Source organism: Schistocerca piceifrons, chromosome X, assembly GCF_021461385.2.
Source record: "Schistocerca piceifrons isolate TAMUIC-IGC-003096 chromosome X, iqSchPice1.1, whole genome shotgun sequence".
NCBI lineage: Eukaryota > Metazoa > Arthropoda > Insecta > Orthoptera > Acrididae > Schistocerca > Schistocerca piceifrons.
In genome coordinates, this window is record NC_060149.1 from 705,525,243 (window position 1) to 705,545,555 (window position 20,313).

Genomic DNA, 20,313 nt, shown 5'->3' on the forward strand with positions numbered 1-20,313 from the left:
CTACATTCTTACATTTGTCCTCAAGCCGTCCCTGCTTAGCCATTTTGCACTTCCTGTCAATCTCATTTTTGAGACGTTTGTATTCCTTTTTGCCTGCTTCATTTACTGCATGTTTATATTTTCTCCTTTCATCAATTAAATTCAATGTCGCTTCTGTTACCCCAGGATTTCTACTAGCCCTCGTCTTTTTACCTACTTGATCCCCTGCTGCCTTCACTACTTCATCCATCAGAGCTACCCATTCTTCTTCCTGAATCTCTGTACAACCTCTGGTTTAGTCAGTTTATCCAGGTCCCATCTCCCTAAATTCCCACCTTTTTGCAGTTTCTTCAGTTTTAATCTACAGTTCATAACAAATAGATTGTGGTCAGAGTCCACATCTGCCCCTGGAAATGTCTTACAATTTAAAACCTGGTTCCTAAGTCTCTGTCTTACCATTATATAATCTATCTGATACCTTCTAGTATCTCCAGGATTCTTCCATGTATACAACATTCTTTTATGATTCTTGAACCAAGTGTTAGCTATGATTAAATTATGCTCTGTGCAAAATTCTACCCGACAGATTCCTCTTTCATTTCTTACCCCCAATCCATATTCACCTACTATGTTTCCTTCTCTCCCTTTTCCTACTCTCAAATTCCAGTCACCCATGACTATTAAATTTTCGTCTCCATTCACTACCTGAATAATTTCTTTTATCTCATCATACATTTCATCAATTTCTTCATCATTTGCAGAGCTAGTTGTCATATAAACTTGTACTACTGTAGTAGGCATGGGCTCCATGTCTATCTTGGCCACAATAATGCATTCACTATGCTGTTTGTAGTAGCTTACCCGCACTCCTATTTTTTTTATTCATTATTAAACCCACCCCTGCATTACCCCTATTTGATTTTGTATTTATAGCCCTGTATTCACCTGACCAAAAGTCTTGTTCCTCCTGCCACCGAACTTCACTAATTCCCACTATATCTAACTTTAACCTATCCATTTCCCTTTTTAAATTTTCTAACCTACCTGCCCGATTAAGGGATCTGACATTCCAAGCTCCGATCTGTAGAACGTCAGTTTTCTTGCTCCTGATAACGACGTCCTCTTGAGTAGTCCCCACCCGGAGATCCAAATTGGGGACTATTTTACCTCCGGAATATTTTACCCAGGAGGACGCCATCATCATTTAACCATACAGTAAAGCTGCATGCCCTCGGAAAAAATTACGGCTGTAGTTTCCCCTTGCTTTCAGCCGTTTGCAGTACCAGCACAGCAAGGCCGTTTTGGTTAGTGTTACAAGGCCAGATCAGTCAATCATCCAGACGGTTGCCCCTGCAACTACTGAAAAGGCTACTGCCCCTCTTCAGGAACCACACGTTTGTCTGGCCTCTCAACAGGTACCTCCCCACCAACGGCAAGGTCCTTGGTTCATTGGGGGGGGGGGGGGGGGGGGGGGGCTGAATATGTTATGCTCTTGCATAAAAATATTTCCACCACAACTTTTCACCCATCTCTTCCTGCAAATATGAAATTACACACTTCTGGTGTTCTCAACATTTGTACAAATGCGAACTTTATATATTTTAGGATAACTTGCTGCAAATCCTATTCAGTTCCTACAGAATGATATTCAAATGATCACTAAGTTCATGTTCTGCCTTATCAGTCCTCTTTCTCCATGTCTCATTTTTATTACTATCTTGGGTAACACTTAGCCACATCCACAATACGCCATCTCACATGACTCAACTTATTTCATCAGATGATGGGCCAAAACTAACAATATCTTTACTAATTTCTGCAATTACATAATTATATAAGAAAAAATCATCAGTACAAACAAGCCTCATCTAATAGATTCTGAGTGGAAAAATGAGCCAACTCTTCATATCAAACATACAAGAAACTTCCACAGTTCGAGTCATATAACATCAGCAGAGGCATATGATGTTTATCTTCTGCACCCATTTTTCAAAATGTATATCAATATTGCTTATGTAACATACTTTTTTTCCAGTTATCACCTCTCAAAAACTGGTAAAATTGTTCTTTCTAACCATAGAATTAGTTCCTCCAACTTTTCATTTCGCACGTATGTTCAACTATTCTTCTGCTTAGCTCCCAAAAACACTTTTGTCCCTGTTTCTATTCCTGCTTTATCAGACCTACAAAACTTGATGACTAGCCTCGTGACTTCCACAGTTAGATAGTTAGTTAGCTAGTTAGTTTCTTTGTTATTTTTTTTTTTTTTTTCAGAATATCTGAAGCTCTTTCTCGATACACTTTTGACCACAGGACATAAGTGCATGTTTGAATAAAATAAAAGTTCACCTACAGTCTCAGTGCAGTTCTGCAGAGTGCATTGTGTCTCCAATTATTGAATTTGGTAATGCAACATGAATAGTATGCTGCTTGTCAACATGAGTTAAGAATATGCACACACTGTCACTTAAGGCAAGATTGGTTGTCAGCAGGAGAAAATGCCTGCAAAATTGATGTATACTACAAACATGTCATTCAAATATTTGATCTTTATTGTGAAGCACAAAACATTAAAGATCTGCTCCATAGCGATCCTCTGCAGTCAACACCACCAGCTGATGATCACTACCCACAAATTATGGCTGAAAAAGTACCCCAAGGAGAATACAACAAAATGACGCACTGCCTTTTTTTAGGTAGCTGGAAGAACTATGTCAACCCAAACCGTACAAACCATCTCCAGTTGATTAGTTTGGCCTCCTGGTGACCATTACCAACAGTAAAAAACCTAGCACTGTGATGTGTGAAGAAGATGAGCAAGAGGACACTCTGAGTAGAACTTGTATCACTGGTACTAGGTTTTCTTTGCTGACCAGTACAGGATTTTCCTGATACCTGCTGATTGCCACATAAGAATGTGGAGATGGCTAGGTTCCAAGGCCTGTCTTTGGCCCACAATCCCATGAGTTAACAAGGGAGGTGGCTTGCTTATTCATAGATGTTGGATGTATCTCACAGGTAATAGGGTTAATTTGCAGCCTATACAGTACTTTGAATGAAGTTACCTACAAAAACATGCAGTGACATGTTGCTGCACTTGAGGCCATCCTACGTGACCTGAACATTGATTGATTAACAATGTACAAGTTGAAAACCAAAATTCATTCAATTAGAAACACACAAATGAATTACAAAAAAATACAAGCAAGTAAAATATCTGGCTGTGGAGCAGACAACATGTACATGACAAAATCCTGTGGTTGAAGTTGGTGGATTGCTTGTTAAGATTATGTACAGGAAGTAGAGCTCCACAAATTTGTTAAACTGAGTTCTGTATCCAATATTCACTTCTTTGAAAACACAGCAGTGTATCGCATTCACACATTGTAGTCATGGCATCATTGTTGATTTTGGAACACAAAATATGTACAGACAAATATGAATCCCCACTTGTCAAAAAAATGCAGTGAGATCTGCCATTTCAGTTTGGGTGGCAGTGCTTCACATTCTGTAGTTTCTTTCTTCTTTATAACCTCATGAAATCTATTAAGATGAAATGTGAACTGTTCTGGTAACATTCTCAGATGGCGAAAATAATCTCTCAGGTTTTCCACAATAACTGTTTCAGTAAGGTTGCTGAGAAATCGAGATGATGTCTTTTTTTAATTCCGTCACAAATCCAAACACATTTCTTATGTATGTTCTTATACAGCAGCTTCATGCATACAAGCATTAAATCCATCACTATGAGTGAAGCTGGCACATACAAAACGATGGAACTGAAGTGTACACTGGTGTCACTATGTTACAGCCATATACGAAACTATTTCCATGAACTAATGTAAAAGTGTAAAGTAGCCTTTATACTTCCCCGTAATATGGGACCACCTTATGAATAAGGTTTTATTTCAACTTTCAGTCTGTTGTGACTGAAGAGGGGGGTGAGACAAGGAAGGGGGAGGGGAAGGAATTCACTGAAGGAGCATGGGTATACCTGCATTTCCTCAAGATTCGTCGAGTAAATTTCAGTCTTATTAGTTTTAGGTGGTCATCCTCCTTTAAACAACCCCCCCCCTCTCTCTCTCTCTCTCTCTCTCTCTCTCTGTCTACCAGCCCCAAACAACTGTCCCACGCTATTTTCTCTATTATCTCCCCCATACCACCACCCAACCCTACTCAATAGGCAAACAAACCTTATCTGAATATATATAACCTAAGAAATTACCAAGAACTCATCTAAAATGTACATAATTGTGAATTCATAGGTTTATGGATACACCTTTATTCTCAAAAAGTCAATTATTCTTTGGTAAAATACTTATACTTGCCTGTCACAGTTCTTCAAGTAGTCAATTACCCTTTGGTAAGGATTATTAACAGTCTGGCCATCAGCTAATGATCTAATAGGGGATGACACTTGATCACCTTTGCACATCAGACTTAGGTGTTCAAATGTAAGCAGGCAAGAGATACACTCATAATCAACACTGCATATCTGGAAAGGAAAGAGCCAAATGACTCATATGGTTACTAATTTTTAGCTGACTTTAACTAATGATTAACTTCATCATATGTCAGTCTTTAAGAGTCATTTAAGATGTACATGGGAGAGTTGTATTGAGTTAATTATCATTTCAGAAACATTAAGTTACATAACTAATTCATTATCAACAATATAATGTAAATAATAGATAAAAAATATACTTACCCAGCAGCATCATGAGAACACACAGAGAAAAAGGTTTAATTTTTACAATCTTATGCAGCCAGTGGCTCTTTCTTCTTGCACAAGAGTTGAAGGGAAGGGAAGAGTCATGAAGGAAAAGGACTGGAGAGGTTTAGGGAAAGGGGTACAGTTCAGAAAAATCACCCAGAACCTTGGGTCAGGGGAGACTTACTGTACGGGACGAGAAGGAAAAGCTAATTGTTGGGGAATGCACTGGACGAGATTTGAAAACCTGAGAACTTAAGGAGGAATACAGGATAATATACAAGGCAGAGATTACTGCTAAAACATTGTGCAGGAGTTAATAAGAGTGAAAAGCTAAGTGCATTGCACGTAACAGAGGTGTGAGGGGGGACGGCAAAAAATTGACAGATCAGAAAATGAAAGACGTAGAAAACTAAAACAGTGTGAAGAAAGGAGTAGTTACTGTGAAGAAATGCTGAGACAGAAGGAATTTACATAAATTAAGGCTTGGTGGGTGGTGAGAACCAAGGACATGTTGTAGTGCTAGTTCCCACTTGCGGAGTTCTGAGAAACTGGTGTATGGGGGGAAGAATCCAGATCAAATGTGTGGTGAAACAGGCACCAAGGTCATGACTGTCATGTTGTAGAACATGCTCTGCAACACTGTGCTGCTGGTGTACACCCTCTGTGTATGCCCATTAATCCTGATGATAATTGGTGGTAGTCATGCCAATGTAAAAGGTTGAACAGTGTTTACGTAACAGCTAGTATATGACATGTGTTGTTACACAGGTGGCTCACCCCTTGATAGTATATGTTTTGCCAGTTACAGGGTTGGAATAGGTAGTGATAGGAGGGTGCATAGGGCAATTCTCGCAGTGAGGATAGTCACGGGGGTAGGAGACCTAGGGGAGGGAGACTGATGCAGAAGGAGCATAGGAGCTGACAAGATTGCGAAGATTGGGAGGGCGACGAAAGGCTGTTCTAAGTGTGGTGGGAAACACCTCAGACAGAATGGATCTCATTTCAGGGCATAATTTTACAAAGTCATGGCCTCGTCAAAGTAGCTGATTAATACATTCAAGACCAGGATAATACTGACTGACAAGTGGTGTGCTCCAAAGTTAGTTTTTGGAGGGATCAGCAATACCTGGATTGGATGTGATGGCCCGGGAAATCTGCTTTTGAACTAGGCTGTTGAGATAATTACATCCAGTGAAGATTGAGGCAAGAGTGGTGGTGTATTGCCATAAAGAGTCTGCCTCCAAACAAATACATTTGCCTCAAATGCCAAGGCTGCATGGGAGGGATGGCAACTGTCAAAATGTAAATACTGTTTGTCGTTTGCTAATATGCTTCATGTGGATGGAAGTATGTAGCTGGCCTTTGATGAGGATGAGATCAACATCAAGGAAAGTGGCATTGGATTTGGAATAGGACCATGCGAGATTTAATTGGGAGAAGGTGTTTAGAGATTACAGGAATTTTAACAGGTGAGCCTCACCATGAGTCCATATGACAAAGATGTCATCAGTGTATCTAAACCAAATCAGGGCCTGAAGGCTCATGGATACCAGGGAAGCCCCCTCCAAGTGATCCATGAAAAGGTTGGCATAGGAAGGAGCCATCCTGGTTTCCATCACCGCACTCCTGATCTGTTTCTATGTGTGCCCCTCAAAGGTGAAGTAACTGTTAGTAAGTATAAAACTGATTAAGGTGTGCAAGTGAAAGGTCACAGATTTAGAATTAGGTGGGTGTTGATGGATGAAATGTTCAGCACCTGATTCCAAACCTATAACATCCTTCTTGCTCACCTTAATCAATTTTATACTTACCAACAATTACTTCACCTTTGAGGGGCACACATAGAAATAGATCAGGAGTGCGGCCATGGGAACCAGAATGGCTTCTTCCTACACCAACCTTTTCATGGGTCTCTGGGAGGGGGCTTCTCGGGGTTCCATGAGCCTTCAGCCTCTGGTTTGATCTAGATACATTGATGACATCTTTGTCATATGGACTCATGGTGAGTTTCACATGTTAAAACTCCTGTAATCTCTAAACACCTTCTCCCAATTAAATTTTACATGGTCCTGTTCCAAATCCAATGCCACTTTCCTAGATATTGATCTCATCCTCACCAAACGCCAGCTACACACTTCCATCCACATGAAGTGTACTAGGAAACAACAAACAGTACTTACATTTTGACAGTTGCCATCCCTCCCACACAGCCTTGGCATTCAAGGCAAATGTATTTATTTGGATGCAGACTCTTTACAGCAATACACCACCACTCTCACCTCACCCTTCACTGGGCTTACATCTCAACAGCCTAGTTCAAAAGCAGATTTCCCAGGCAATCACATCCAACCCAGGTGCTGCTGATCCCTATAAAAACAACTTTGGAGCACACCACTTGTCACTCAGTATTATCCTGGTCTTGAATGTATTAATAAGCTACTTTGACAAGGTCATGACTTCCTAAAATCATGCCCTGAAATGAGATCCATTCTGTCTGAGGTGTTGCCCACCACACCTAGAACAGCTTTTCATCGCCCTCCCAATCTTCACAATATCCTTGTCAGACCCTATGTTCTTCTGCACCCATCTCCCTCCCCTAGGACTCCTGCCCCTGTGACCATCCCCACAGCAAGAACTGCCCTATGCACCCTCCTATTACCACCTATTCTAGCCCTGTAACTGGCAAAATATATACTATCAAAAGAAGAGCCACCTGTGTAACAACACATGTCATACACTTGCTGTTATGTAAATACTTTTCAGCCTTTTACATTCGCATGATTACCCCCATGCCCACCTGGCCTTAATTTACGTTAATTCCTTCTGTCTCAGCATTTCTTCACATTAACTATTGCTTTCTTCATTCTGTTTTAGTTTTCTACATCTTTTGCTTTTTGATCTGTTAATTTTTCGCTGTCCCTCCTAGCACCTCTGTTACATGCAACACACTTAGTTTTTCACTCTTATTAACTCAAGCACAATGTTTTAGTACCAATCTCTGCTTGCATCATACCCTGTATTCCACCTTAAGTTCTCAGGTTTTCAAATCTCGTCCGGTGCGGTTCCCAACAATCAGTTTCCCCTTCTCATCTCATCCAGCAAGTCTCCCCTGACCTGGGGTTCTGGGTGCTTTTTCTGAACTGTACCCTCTTCCCTAAACCTCTCCAGTCCTTTTCCTTCACCACTCTTCCTTTCCCTTCAACTCTTCTGCTAGGAGGAGGAGGCACTGGCTCCGGAAGCTTGTGAAAGTTAAACCTTTTTCTGTGTGTGTTCTCCTGCTGCCAATTGGCGATTAGTTTTTTATCTGCTTATTTACATTATATTGTAACTAATTCAGTGTTTGTTTGCAGGTACATGTCTGCAGTCCTAGTGTACACAGAAATCCCTATGTCACAGTACTGTAGTATGCTGCTAGACGAGCTGAAACTAAATAGTACAGCCCATTGATAAAATGGAGTATTGTGCTATAATATGAGCTCAGCAGCAGTGGAAATGTGATGAATCCAGATGGACTGGCCTGACAGCTGTTAAGCGTCCACTGCTGCTAAAAATGAATTACCACATGACACTCCACTTTATCTACAGGCTGTGTCATTTCGTTTTGGCTCCTCTAACAGGGTACTATGGTACAATGTGCACCAGATCTGTAAACATGTATCTGCAAACAAACAAAAAATTAATTGCATTAATCTAACTTTTCAAGGTGATAGTTAAAACTTTATGACTGTCCATCATATTTCGATCACAGACCTGAAAAAAACTGAAGATGAGAATTCAATAATTCAGTGAACTTCCTGACATTTTTAAAAGGTTCAAAATCAGTTACAATCAGCATTGGTGGCACCAACTCCAGAAAACATTCACAGTGAAATAATATACCACAACATACCCAACTATCTCAAAAAAAGGGCAAATTTACTTTCCAGTTTATGCACATAAGTCAAACATTTAAATATGCCTGAGATATTCATTTGAAGTGCAGCAACATTACTGACCATCTTATTTTCAGCAGGTATAGGGGCTTCATAATATCGTGACATATAATCAGTGCCATAAGGAGAAATGTAAAGCAGTGAGATTGTAATTAAAGTGGTCAAATCAAATACAGGGCTATTACAAATGATTGAAGCGATTTCATAAATTCACTGTAGCTCCATTCATTGACATATGGTCACGACACACTACAGATACGTAGAAAAACTCATAAAGTTTTGTTCGGCTGAAGCCGCACTTCAGGTTTCTGCCGCCAGAGCGCTCGAGAGCGCAGTGAGACAAAATAGCGACAGGAACCGAGAAAGCGTATGTCGTGCTTGAAATACACTCCCATCAGTCAATCATAACAGTGCAACGACACTTCAGAACGAAGTTCAACAAAGATCCACCAACTGTTAACTCCATTCGGCGATGGTATGCGCAGTTTAAAGCTTCTGGATGCCTCTGTAAGGGGAAATCAAGGGGTCGGCCTGCAGTGAGCGAAGAAATGGTTGAACGCATGCGGGCAAGTTTCACGCGTAGCCCGCGGAAGTCGACGAATAAAGCAAGCACAGAGCTAAACGTACCACAGCCGACGGTTTGGAAAATCTTACGGAAAAGGCTAAAGCAGAAGCATTTCTTAAACATGAGATTGGAAAACCGATGGATCGGTCGTGGTGGAGATCATGATCAACAATTCATGTCATGGCCTCCATGCTCTCCCGACTTAACCCCATGCGATTTCTTTCTATGGGGTTATGTGAAAGATTCAGTGTTTAAACCTCCTCCACCGAGAAACGTGCCAGAACTGCGAGCTCGAATCAACGATGCTTTCGAACTCATTGATGGGGACATGCTGCGCTGAGTGTGGGAGGAACTTGATTATCGGCTTGATGTCTGCCGAATCACTAAAGGGGCACATATCGAACATTTTTGAATGCCTAAAAAAACTTTTTGAGTTTTTGTATGTGTGTGCAAAGCATTCTGAAAATATCTCAAATAATAAAGTTATTTTAAAGCTGTGAAATTGCTTCAATCATTTGTAATAACCCTGTACTTATCTTCACCAATCATACAGTTCAGATTCTGTTACTAATGTCACACAACCAGAGACACTGTCTTTTGAAATCACAGTTTCTGGCTCACTGCCAGCAACAGACTATCAAATAATTTTGGTAAAACTTCATGTACAAGCATGATACATTGTCAACTGAGAGAGAGTTTTATAACATTTAAGGGAGAGTCATTTTGTCCAAATAATATACAGACAAAAAATGACCACCCAGGTTAAAACAATAAATAACTGCCTGTGAATTTTCATACTCCAACACAAGGCTGTTACGACTGGCAAAACTCTAATTGCTTATCAATACAGTATAACCCATATGCAGAACAACTACTGAAATGGACAGAACAGACTATGTCTGCTATCCATCTATGTGTGTAGTACCTGGACCTCTTGTGGTCATCCATGAACTGTACCACAATATTGCTCAGCATGGTCTACCACAGAGTCTGTGAACCTAATGATACGCACATTGCGAGACTGACCAATTTCCTATTGCAACACTCGTGGGGGTTCTGATGACACTTTATCTTTGTGTAAGGTCTCCCCCTTATACTTCAGCCTGATTCACTCAGCTGACTTTTTTTCAACCTGCAATGAGTATTTGTGTTCTTATCTTAGTGCTCACCAAATGCAATCTGAAATTGAGACAAACATGTATTTTTGCTGAAGTAAATAACTTTCTTCAGTCTCAAATTTTCAAGGAATAAAAATGTTACTGTGCGTACATAGCACCAGCTAATAATTATAAATGTAGAGGAGCTTTTTGAACAGCAGTTACACCAAAAAATGACAACGGCAGCAAAGGTTTTTATTAGCTTAGAACAATTTAATCCTTGCACTAAATTATACAACCTTCTCCATTTAAATAGATATAATCATTTTGATGTTGAAGCATTTCTGTCAGAATTGTTTTTGGAGAGGATCCCCCTTGAGTAAAATATTTTTTTTAATTTTACTTTTTATTCCCCAGATGTACACAAATAAAAAAAATTGTCACTGAAGTTTCTACATCATCACGAAAAATGCTTTTTATTACTGGTACACATATAAATTTGAGTTTTTAAAGATAGTATTTACATATATGAAAAACATAAAGTTTTGTATATATACCTCATTATCACATGCTGTTAATTTCTGGATTTTATATATCTTAATGCAGTTGTTTTGTTTCATAGTTCATTCTATACAGTTGCAGATCATGAACTGTGAAATAAAACAACTGCATTAAATTACACAAAATCCAGGAAACCCACCGTGTGTGGTAAAAAGGTATATGTACAAAATTTTGTCTGTTATTCAGGTATGTAAATACTGTCTTTACAAAGTTAAGTTTGTATGTGTACCAGTAGTAAAAAACATCTTTGCTGTTTTATAGATGATAACAAAACACACACTGATGATGCTGAAACTTCAGTGAAACATGTCTGGGGAATAAAAAGAAAATTAAAAATATTGTGTTTTGCTCAAGGTAGACCCTCTCCAAAAACAAACCTGTTAAACAGATATGTACAAAAAATAAAATACTTTTCTGATACATAGAATCATTCCTACATACACATGTTTTATGTTCTGTTACTAACGTGGGATGAGTGAAGTAAAAGGATGTACTGAAGTATTTCACTGAAATTTAGCTGCTAGACTCGTACGTTATTACTGCTGGTGTAAGGCACACTTTTAGTGGCAGATCAGTTTTGGTGATACCTAAGCAAAGTTCCCATTATCCAGACTACTTTTTGTTACATATTTAGGTATATTCATTATGAAGGTCCAACAAAGAGTCTAGTTGGACTTGAATCAGCTGCATTGGTTGGAGCAACAACCAAAAAATGGCACATTTGCAAATCTGTTTGCAGTTTTTAGAGAATTTCACAAAATTGTCAGTGAAAGTGATAATCCAATTTTTTTATCTGTCTCAAAATGAAGGTTGCACACACAGAAAAGGATTATTGTATTTACAGCTGTCCCTAGAAACGCTTTTCAATCCACATAGTCACACAAGGAAAACCCCTTTAATTAAATTTCATATGAAATGACTTGCAAAATGTAACAAAGGGAAATTAATAGATTCCACATCAAGCTGAGACTGACGGTAAACAATATCAGTTTGATAATGAAACAGAACAAACTCTGTGTTTCCAAACAATGTGGTTGTTTCTTCATAATACGAATGTAGTTCGTCTCCCATTAAATAGGTAAAGCAGCAGTATATGGTACAAAACTAGTTAGCAGAAACTATCATCCAGTGTCAATTAACATTTACCTCCTTATTATATGCAAAATTAGCAAAGTGTTTCAATAATATTGCCACTAATTTAAATGTATGCAACACAAGCTTGGAGAATGAATTTTCGTACTACCACCAACTAGCATCTCCAAACTTGATAAGAAAATTCAAGTAACTTCTAAAGTCTAGAAGATACAATATGCTGTGCCAGATTGAAAGGGAGAATGTAGTGTTTAAGAATCACTTTTATTTATCAGTCACAATCACATTTTGTATTGACACCAACATTACTGTCACCAGGTGATCTCCACCCTGCCATAGTTACCCCATGACCAGTCAAAAGTTGTCATCTTGCTAATGAAACATGAAGTAGCCAAACAGCTGTTAATAATTAACTGAATGCCATGTATAAATAGTGTCACATTTTAAACACTTCCTGTGATTCACTGGGTAAGAATTAACTTGTATTTTATCAAACAGTATACATAAAGAAAAGAAAATGTTCATCTTTATTGTGAATGCATGAGAGTTTTGATGGGTTTGATGCTTAGTTACAAGAAAGATATGGCAGAACTGGAAACAGTTTAGTTGTTTGGTAAAATTACTTTGAACACACCATCTGAAATAAGCATACACACCCTGTTCCACTTAACCAGGGCATGATGGGATGATTCTGAAACCACATGAATGACAAATCTAAATTCTAATCATGAGAGGAAAAGGAACTCCAAGTATTTAGAAATTTAATATTTCATCAGTTATTACAATAAAGATCAATCCTAGAACACAAAATACTATTACAATTGCAGCACAGATAATCATTTACATACTGGTGTACAGAAGGGAATGCTATCTTAAGACAGGTAGAGAAACTTCATCCGGTAACTTTTTGATGATCGCAGTACAAATTACAATTTCTGAAAATCACTGTAAGATCTGTTGTAGATAGTTTTTGTTTGTTATTTAGTAATATTTCTCTCTGTCCCTCTCATAGATGAAGCACGAGTCTGCGTGTAAGCTGTTACTATTCTAAGTGAATATTTATGGTCCGTACATGCAAAAGTGACAGGCAAGTTCTGCAGGACTTACTAGATTTCTTCCTGGACACCAGAACCTGGCACTGTTTCCTCTAAGTAGGTTATTAATTCCTGGGACTCCCTCACATAAATTTAACAAGTATGTGAGCAATGATATTGATCTTCTTGGTAGACTCATAACAAAATATACCTTGTTTCTGGTACATCACTCAGATACTGAACTCTGGTAGTCACACTTTTGTTGCCACGAATTCTACTAATGAACTGATGCCTGCTAAATGTTTACCTACAGCTGAGGATATGTTAGTGTTCTGTTAAATACCCAACCCACCATTATTGCTACTAGTGTTTCGTTAATCAACAATTGTATATTAAAAAAGCACTTTTCCTTAAGGACTCTGACTTGAGAAACATTAATATAAATATATGTTCTTAATATGCCCTGACTAATAACTGTGTCACATTTAGTGAAGTTTATAATGTATTTTGACTTATAAAGGAATGATGCTGAAAACTATGTACTTTGTGTTATTTCTTTATGTATGTAAAGAATTGTCAGTGTCAGTTCAAACATTGTAAAAGAAACTAAGTCCTTATGAAATTATTTACTGGTGTTGGTGGAATTTTTGTGCGATCACAGTGGATTTACTCCATTGCCAAAGACTGCTGTATCACATTATAAAGACCATGCCACAGAAACATACCTCAATTATTTTATGTCAGTTGACACCTAACAATCACAAAACTATTCTTTCCCTTTGTATATGATAGCACATTTCAATTTAAGTACCCATTATTATGTTATTTATGCATATTTTACACCAAGACAGGTAGCCTAAATGAACAGTTTGAATTAAGACAGTATTTTGGCACTCAGATTGCCTTTCAAACATTCAACAAATTCTGCTAATTCTCCACTTCCTGTTTGAAATGAAGAGAATCCAACAAAGTCTCTTCTGTGTGTGTTGTTTCCATAAATGAACTTCCAATAAAAGTACTGATACCAGTTTATCAATGTATGAGGATATTTTTTTATTATTTTATATCCAGTTTTGATCGCCAAGGATCATCTTCAAATCAGCTTGAAAGGCACAAAATTTCTATTCATGGTGCATTCCTGTCACTTACGGTTATTTGCATATTCTGTATGCGTCTTTTAGTCTAATCTGAAGACGATCAATATAGGTCAAAACTGGTAATCAAATAAAGTAAAAACAGCTTGTGATAACAGATAGGAATAAATACTACAATGTCATGCATCTCGTTTGCTGCATCTTCGTCGAGACATCATCACATTACATCAATATGAACTCGCAGGTTCTTTACATAATGAGTTTGTTTTACTACTGAGTTGTCCTACAGTCCAAATGTTTTTGTTCATCAACATGCTGAACATTGTTGCTGTGTGTAAAACAAACATATCCACTGAATAAGATTCAGAAAACACAATGGAATACTTTGAGAAACTGTGCTGAACTTTCGTGGTTGTTGCAATAAGGAAGCTGAGCGTACCATAAAAAAAAGTGCAAATACAAATTCACAAGAAACATTCAGACAACCCCAATTTGGAGAATTTCAGCTGAAGGTTTCCTGTAAAATAGAAAACCACAGATTTCATTTATAATAAAATTTTATTCAAAGTTATTATATATTTATAAATATGCAAAGAACAAATATCAGTTTTACAGTTTTAGAACACACACACACACACACATCCGCGCGCGGAAAATAGTTCATACTGCCTAATGGATATGACCACCTTGGAGCAATACAACAATTCTGGATTCGTTAACATAATAATTTTCACAACAGTAAGTTGCTTAATAGTTGTTATGCAATCTAAAATAAAAAGAAATGGGACTGAAAGAAGCAAACGGCAAATAGTAACACAAATGATTTATCTAATATCCCGACAGTGCGGTCACACACGCGTCTTTCACATACACAGCACTAACACTAAAGTCCGTGTGATCCAAATTACGAAGCTCTTTCGTCGTCGACGACAGAAGTGGCAGAAATAAGTTGGAGGAGTTGAATCTCACTTGTAAACAAAGTGAAGAGACCACTTCTCCACTTAGCCCAAATACCACTTACAATAAAACGCAAGAGCCCTATGTACCATTGTGAACTAATATCTGAAAGCAATACAGTATATCGATGACCTGGCAGATAAATTATCAACGATAAACTGTATTCCACTCACTGAACTGAACAATATGCACTCTATTAAATTATTTAGAAAATGTGCGAACATTAATGATAAAATAAATAAGAAAATGTAAATCCATTTGAATGCGAAGAGTTTCACCAATCACGTGGCCTTGATAAATTTTGACGGGCGCGCTGAGATAGCACGCCAATCGATAGCTGGCGCGAAGACCTCAAGTCGCAATATCGGTTCGGCCATGAGCTGGAAGAGTTAGATCTGGCAGCGGAATCGAGATACACGTGCCGAGATCCCCACTTCCAACTTACGGCCGTCCGGAGACCGTTCCCTGCCGAGCTCGCATCTTCTAGGGCTACAACAGACTGACCACTGGCCGCCGATCGAGCTAGCTTTTATAATCAGTCGCACGTTTATCGCGAGGCCCTGCGATCGGCGCGATTGGCCCAATCTTGGCCCGTATCGTCAACTCGACGTCGGTGGCTAATGGCGAAACCTATACTCGTATTAGCAGGTTGATACGATAAGGCGCCGTGGGAGCGAGAGGCGGGGCGGATTCGGCGCAAGCCTCGATTGCGACACGTCAAAGATCAGCGATCACCTGACTTGGAAATCCAGGAAAACTGTTATCGAATACGTGCGCGGCTCATGAAGGTACAGAGTACGATACATTGCATGATGTGCAGGTAGAGAACTGCTAAATCTATCCTGCAGCCACCACAATAAGAACAGAAACCTTTGCTGTTAATTTTTTATACAAATTATTAAACGAGAGTTGGGAATGCTTCCAGTCGTGGTAAAAAATACTGTCAGACTACCAGTATTACATATTCGCAAACCCCAAAAACCTCAACGGGGATACAGACATGAAAATTAAATATCTGTAGCACATGTTGAGAAGCTGTAAGTGTTACACGCAAATTTCGCATTCTTCTTCTCCCACACGAGTTACAAAACACCACTGGTATTATTGCGTAATTAAGTAGGCTCAAAATTAGAGTTTATACGGCAAAAGAAAGCTATCAGCTACAGTTGTAACTTAACGGCCCTGATCATTCCGTTATGATACAATGCTATCCTACAGCTAAATAAAGTACCGTAATGTATCTCGATATGATATTTTAATGCATCTGCTCCTTTTTTTATTCCTGTAGTATGGTAACTGCAATACAATAGAAGAGCCTCGATGAAATACACAAATGTGGAGCACTGAATTCTCAGAGGATGGAGTATTCGATGAATGTAGAAATTAATAATTATCTGTGGTGAGCTGGCAAATGAGAATGAATGTCGCAATTATTGCAGAAATATTTGAGCGAACATAACACTAAACGATTGGAATTACAATAAAACTGCAAAAAACTGGAGGATCTTACATTATTGAACCTTCAGCATCAATAAGTTACGTAGTAATCCCACAGAAAGGAGAAACGGATACTAACAGCTGGCTGGCTATTCGAGTGATGCCGGTAAATTAATGCCGTCTATAGATGATAAAGTTAGTGGACATTTAGACAACCGAACATGATAAACTCATACAAAATTGAGCCCAATTGTTAACAGAAGAATTCGCCCGTGCGGCATGCAAAAGTGAATGCATAGTTTTTTAATGCATCACAGCCGCTGAGATAAAGTGAAATTACACTCATTTGTGTGAGTTAATTTCCGTATTCTTAGTGAGCAGGATATTAATTAAAGTGCATGGGCATGTTTTCCTGGGAAAATGGAACAGAAACCAGCACTTAGGGCTGTTTGTAGATTATAACAAAAGACGATATAACGTCGCAAATCTGTCTACATGATATAAAGCGAACGGAAATAATAGCATTCCGGGAAACCAAAGGAAAAGGACACCGAATACGAAGTTACTGAGGTGGGAAGCAGAACTGTTGGTTTTTATTCGGTTAGTAATTGTGCAGTAGTTTAGTATAAAAATCGAAGCTGTAGAGTGTGTGAATGCAGAGTTAATTGAACTAGATACTACAACGACAACAGCAAAGTAGGTTCAGGTAAGATGGTTCAAATGGCTGTGAGCACTATGGGACTTAACACCTGAGGTCATCAGTCCCCTAGAACTTACAACTACTTAAACCTAACTAACCTAAGGACATCACCCACATCCATGCCCGAGGCAGGATTCGAGCCTGTGACCGTAGCGGTCGCGCGGTTCCAGACTGAAGCGCCTAGAACCGCTCGGACACCAGGGCCGGCTCAGGTAAGAAGAGCTGAACATGATACTCGGGGAAAAAAAAAAAAATTACCTGTGTCACGGCAGGACCAGGAAAGTAGCATCTACTGTGGAATGAGCGCAGAAGTAGACAAGGAAGAAGAAACGAACAGCTGCGCGGAAATACTATGGTTACCAGGTACATTAAAGCTGTTGCTAGAAAAAAAAGTTTACAGACAGTGAACAAAGTAATTCGATGCAGAACCTTGTTCAGCTCCACATGAAACATGCAGAGATTATTTCAAACGACTGAAATGATTGCAGAACCTACCCTGAATGTATGTATTTGCCCTGTTTTTGTTAACAGAAACCTAAACAACTATGACTTAAGCCGGCCGGAGTGGCCGAGCGGTTCTAGGCGCTACAGTTTGGAACCGCGAGACCGCTACGGTCGCAGGTTCGAATCCTGCCTCGGGCATGGATGTGTGTGATGTCCTTAGGTTAGTTAGGTTTAAGTAGTTCTAAGTTCTAGGGGACTGATGACCTCATATGTTAAGTCCCATAGTGCTCAGAGCCATTGGAACCATTTACACTTTTAACAGACTATTATATTACAATCATAATTCATGCAGAGCATCTGTTTTGTATTATTTAATCGTATGTATTGTCATTTACGTAAAAATCTGAATTATTTACCAGATGACTTCCACTGTGTGTAAAAATACTCAATGCATTTGGTGGCTGTTGCAAACACGAACAGTTACTCGTATGAGCAAGAATATACCCGTAGTTTTATGCCCTCGATTTGTGTCGCCTAGAAACGTAACTATCGATAGACAAGGGATTCCATAGTTAAATAAACTCGGACGCGCGGCAGTGTCTAACGCAAGGTACTTGATCGTCAGACGTCGTAGAATAGCGCACGAATAAATACAATAATAGCAGTTGTAGATGAGTGGATACAACATTTTAAATATTTTAAACCACGCATCACAAATTTGACAAGAAATGGGTATAGAAGAACGGTTAGGCTGGTTCCTCGTCAACAACTCAGTAGTACAACAAAATTTACAGATTATGTACAAGGCGTCCCTTCCGAGCCAAGAGCGAGCAACAAGGTGGCACAGTGTGAGAGACTTTATTTGTATTCCAGAGGAACCAAATTAAAATCTCTGTCCCACCATTCGGATTTATATTTTCCGTAGTTTCACTAAATCACACAAGGCAAACCCCTCACCGTGGTCAAAGTCGCTAACGAACGTCTGTGCTATGGTGCTCAACTCTGACCTACGTAGGTTCGATTCCTGGTAATGGAAAAAAGTATTTACCGCCAGTGTTTGGCCGGTAAGGAGTGGAGACGTAGTGGCGTAATGTCCCTGACGATCAGATTCCCCCCCCCCCCCCCCAATGTCCTCGATTAAATTCCAAACCTTCCTGTAGTGTTTCACGGAGTGGGGATGTGACACTGTTGATGGTTATCCGTCCGTCGAATATGGTCATTCAGCTCGACGTCTTGGTGATCTTTGGAATAGACTATTTGCTGGCACTACCCCCTTCTATCATCATCATACCTCTCCCCTTCCTTCCACATACAAAATTACAGCCACCACTCTCATGTTTTGCAAAGGAAATGTGCTACTGTGCGCGAAGAAAGAAAAACCTCTTCATTTCGGCAGCTGAGCCTAGCCCTCATAGTTTCCCAGCCAACCACATCGCCCGATTTCCTGTTTACTCAATGAAAATGCCTGGCTCGTTCCTCTGGAATAAAAACGATCGATTTCTATCCCTATTTTCACTTCCCCTTTCTCCCATAACCCGAGAGTGTGCTCCAGCTCTGATCTTTTTTCCTTCCTATCTAAGAATAAGTGTCAGTTTGCTGGCAGGAGGGTCACCCTGCTACTGAAATAATAATTGCCAAATTTAGTGTAGGCAAACTCCATTCGTTTTCGCATCCGGAAAATGGAAATAATATCAGGAACGAGGGAATGAGTCATGGTAGTCGGACTGGAAGCCATCTCCGTCTTTCCGGATGTGAGTACAGTTCCCTGCTCTGAGTCGGCGATCTAAGTATACCATTGACAGTGTTCTCGCTCGTAGCAGCAATCTGACAAAGCGCTTTAGGAAGGTGGAAAGATCACATTACAACGGTCTCCAAAAGCAAATCATAGAAATCATGAACATAAGCTACAGAGATGTCATTCTTGATGTTGAACGCCCTATTTAGACGTTTCAATTGTATTCTTCAAAACACAGTCCAATGCCATGCGGACGATGAGTTAGCCGTATGAGTCAAGGGTGCCGCTCCTGAGATTGCAAGGCACGGCTTGATTCGGTTTCGGTTTGCAGGTTCGCATACGCCGGGCAGTTTTCCACATTCATCGAGCACAAATCTAAACTGCATCTTCACATTCATCTCGTTCACATTATCCACAGAAATCAATAATCTAAGTTACGTTTTTCAAGATACTCCACCAATTTCAATAACAGATGCAACAGCAGCTTCATTTTTACTGCATTTTGGCAATTCTATCAATTCAACTTGTTTTATTGATACATCAGTTTTGATAGTCAGGTTTGTTCTTTCATTTTAAATACTCTGCGTTGACACACAAACATACAATAATGGAATGCTCAAACTCCACACTCACGCCCGAGGCGGGACTTAACTCACTTTCATTGCCAGCTACGATACTCTGAGGTCATGGATGTTAACCAGTTTCTTAAAAGGAAGCGAGTGACAGGTTTCTGTCCATTGGCTACGCTGCTCACAGAAAGCTTGTTACATCTGCGCGAAATGTCGCTCGAGTATTTGGAAATCCTATCAGAAAGGATTAGTAGGGGTGTACAGAAAGATAGGACGGACGCCCAGTGTTATGCCCAATTTAGTATGAGAGTGTAACAGATATACTGCAATTGGAGAAAACGTTCTGAAAAAGCTGTGAAAAATTGGTTACAAGATATCAATAATTTGTTTTGATTCGAGAGCA

General features: G+C 39.3%; 1 protein-coding gene across 1 annotated transcript in view; it reads right to left on the reverse strand.

The window, feature by feature from the left end:
* The window catches only part of LOC124722628 (KICSTOR complex protein SZT2-like), a 727,281-nt gene that overhangs the window by 317,494 nt on the left and 389,474 nt on the right, over nt 1-20,313 (reverse strand). Inside the window, exon 20 of the mRNA XM_047247762.1 lies at nt 4,308-4,474. Coding sequence (XP_047103718.1) covers nt 4,308-4,474 — 167 coding nt within the window. The remainder of the gene's footprint in view (nt 1-4,307; nt 4,475-20,313) is intronic.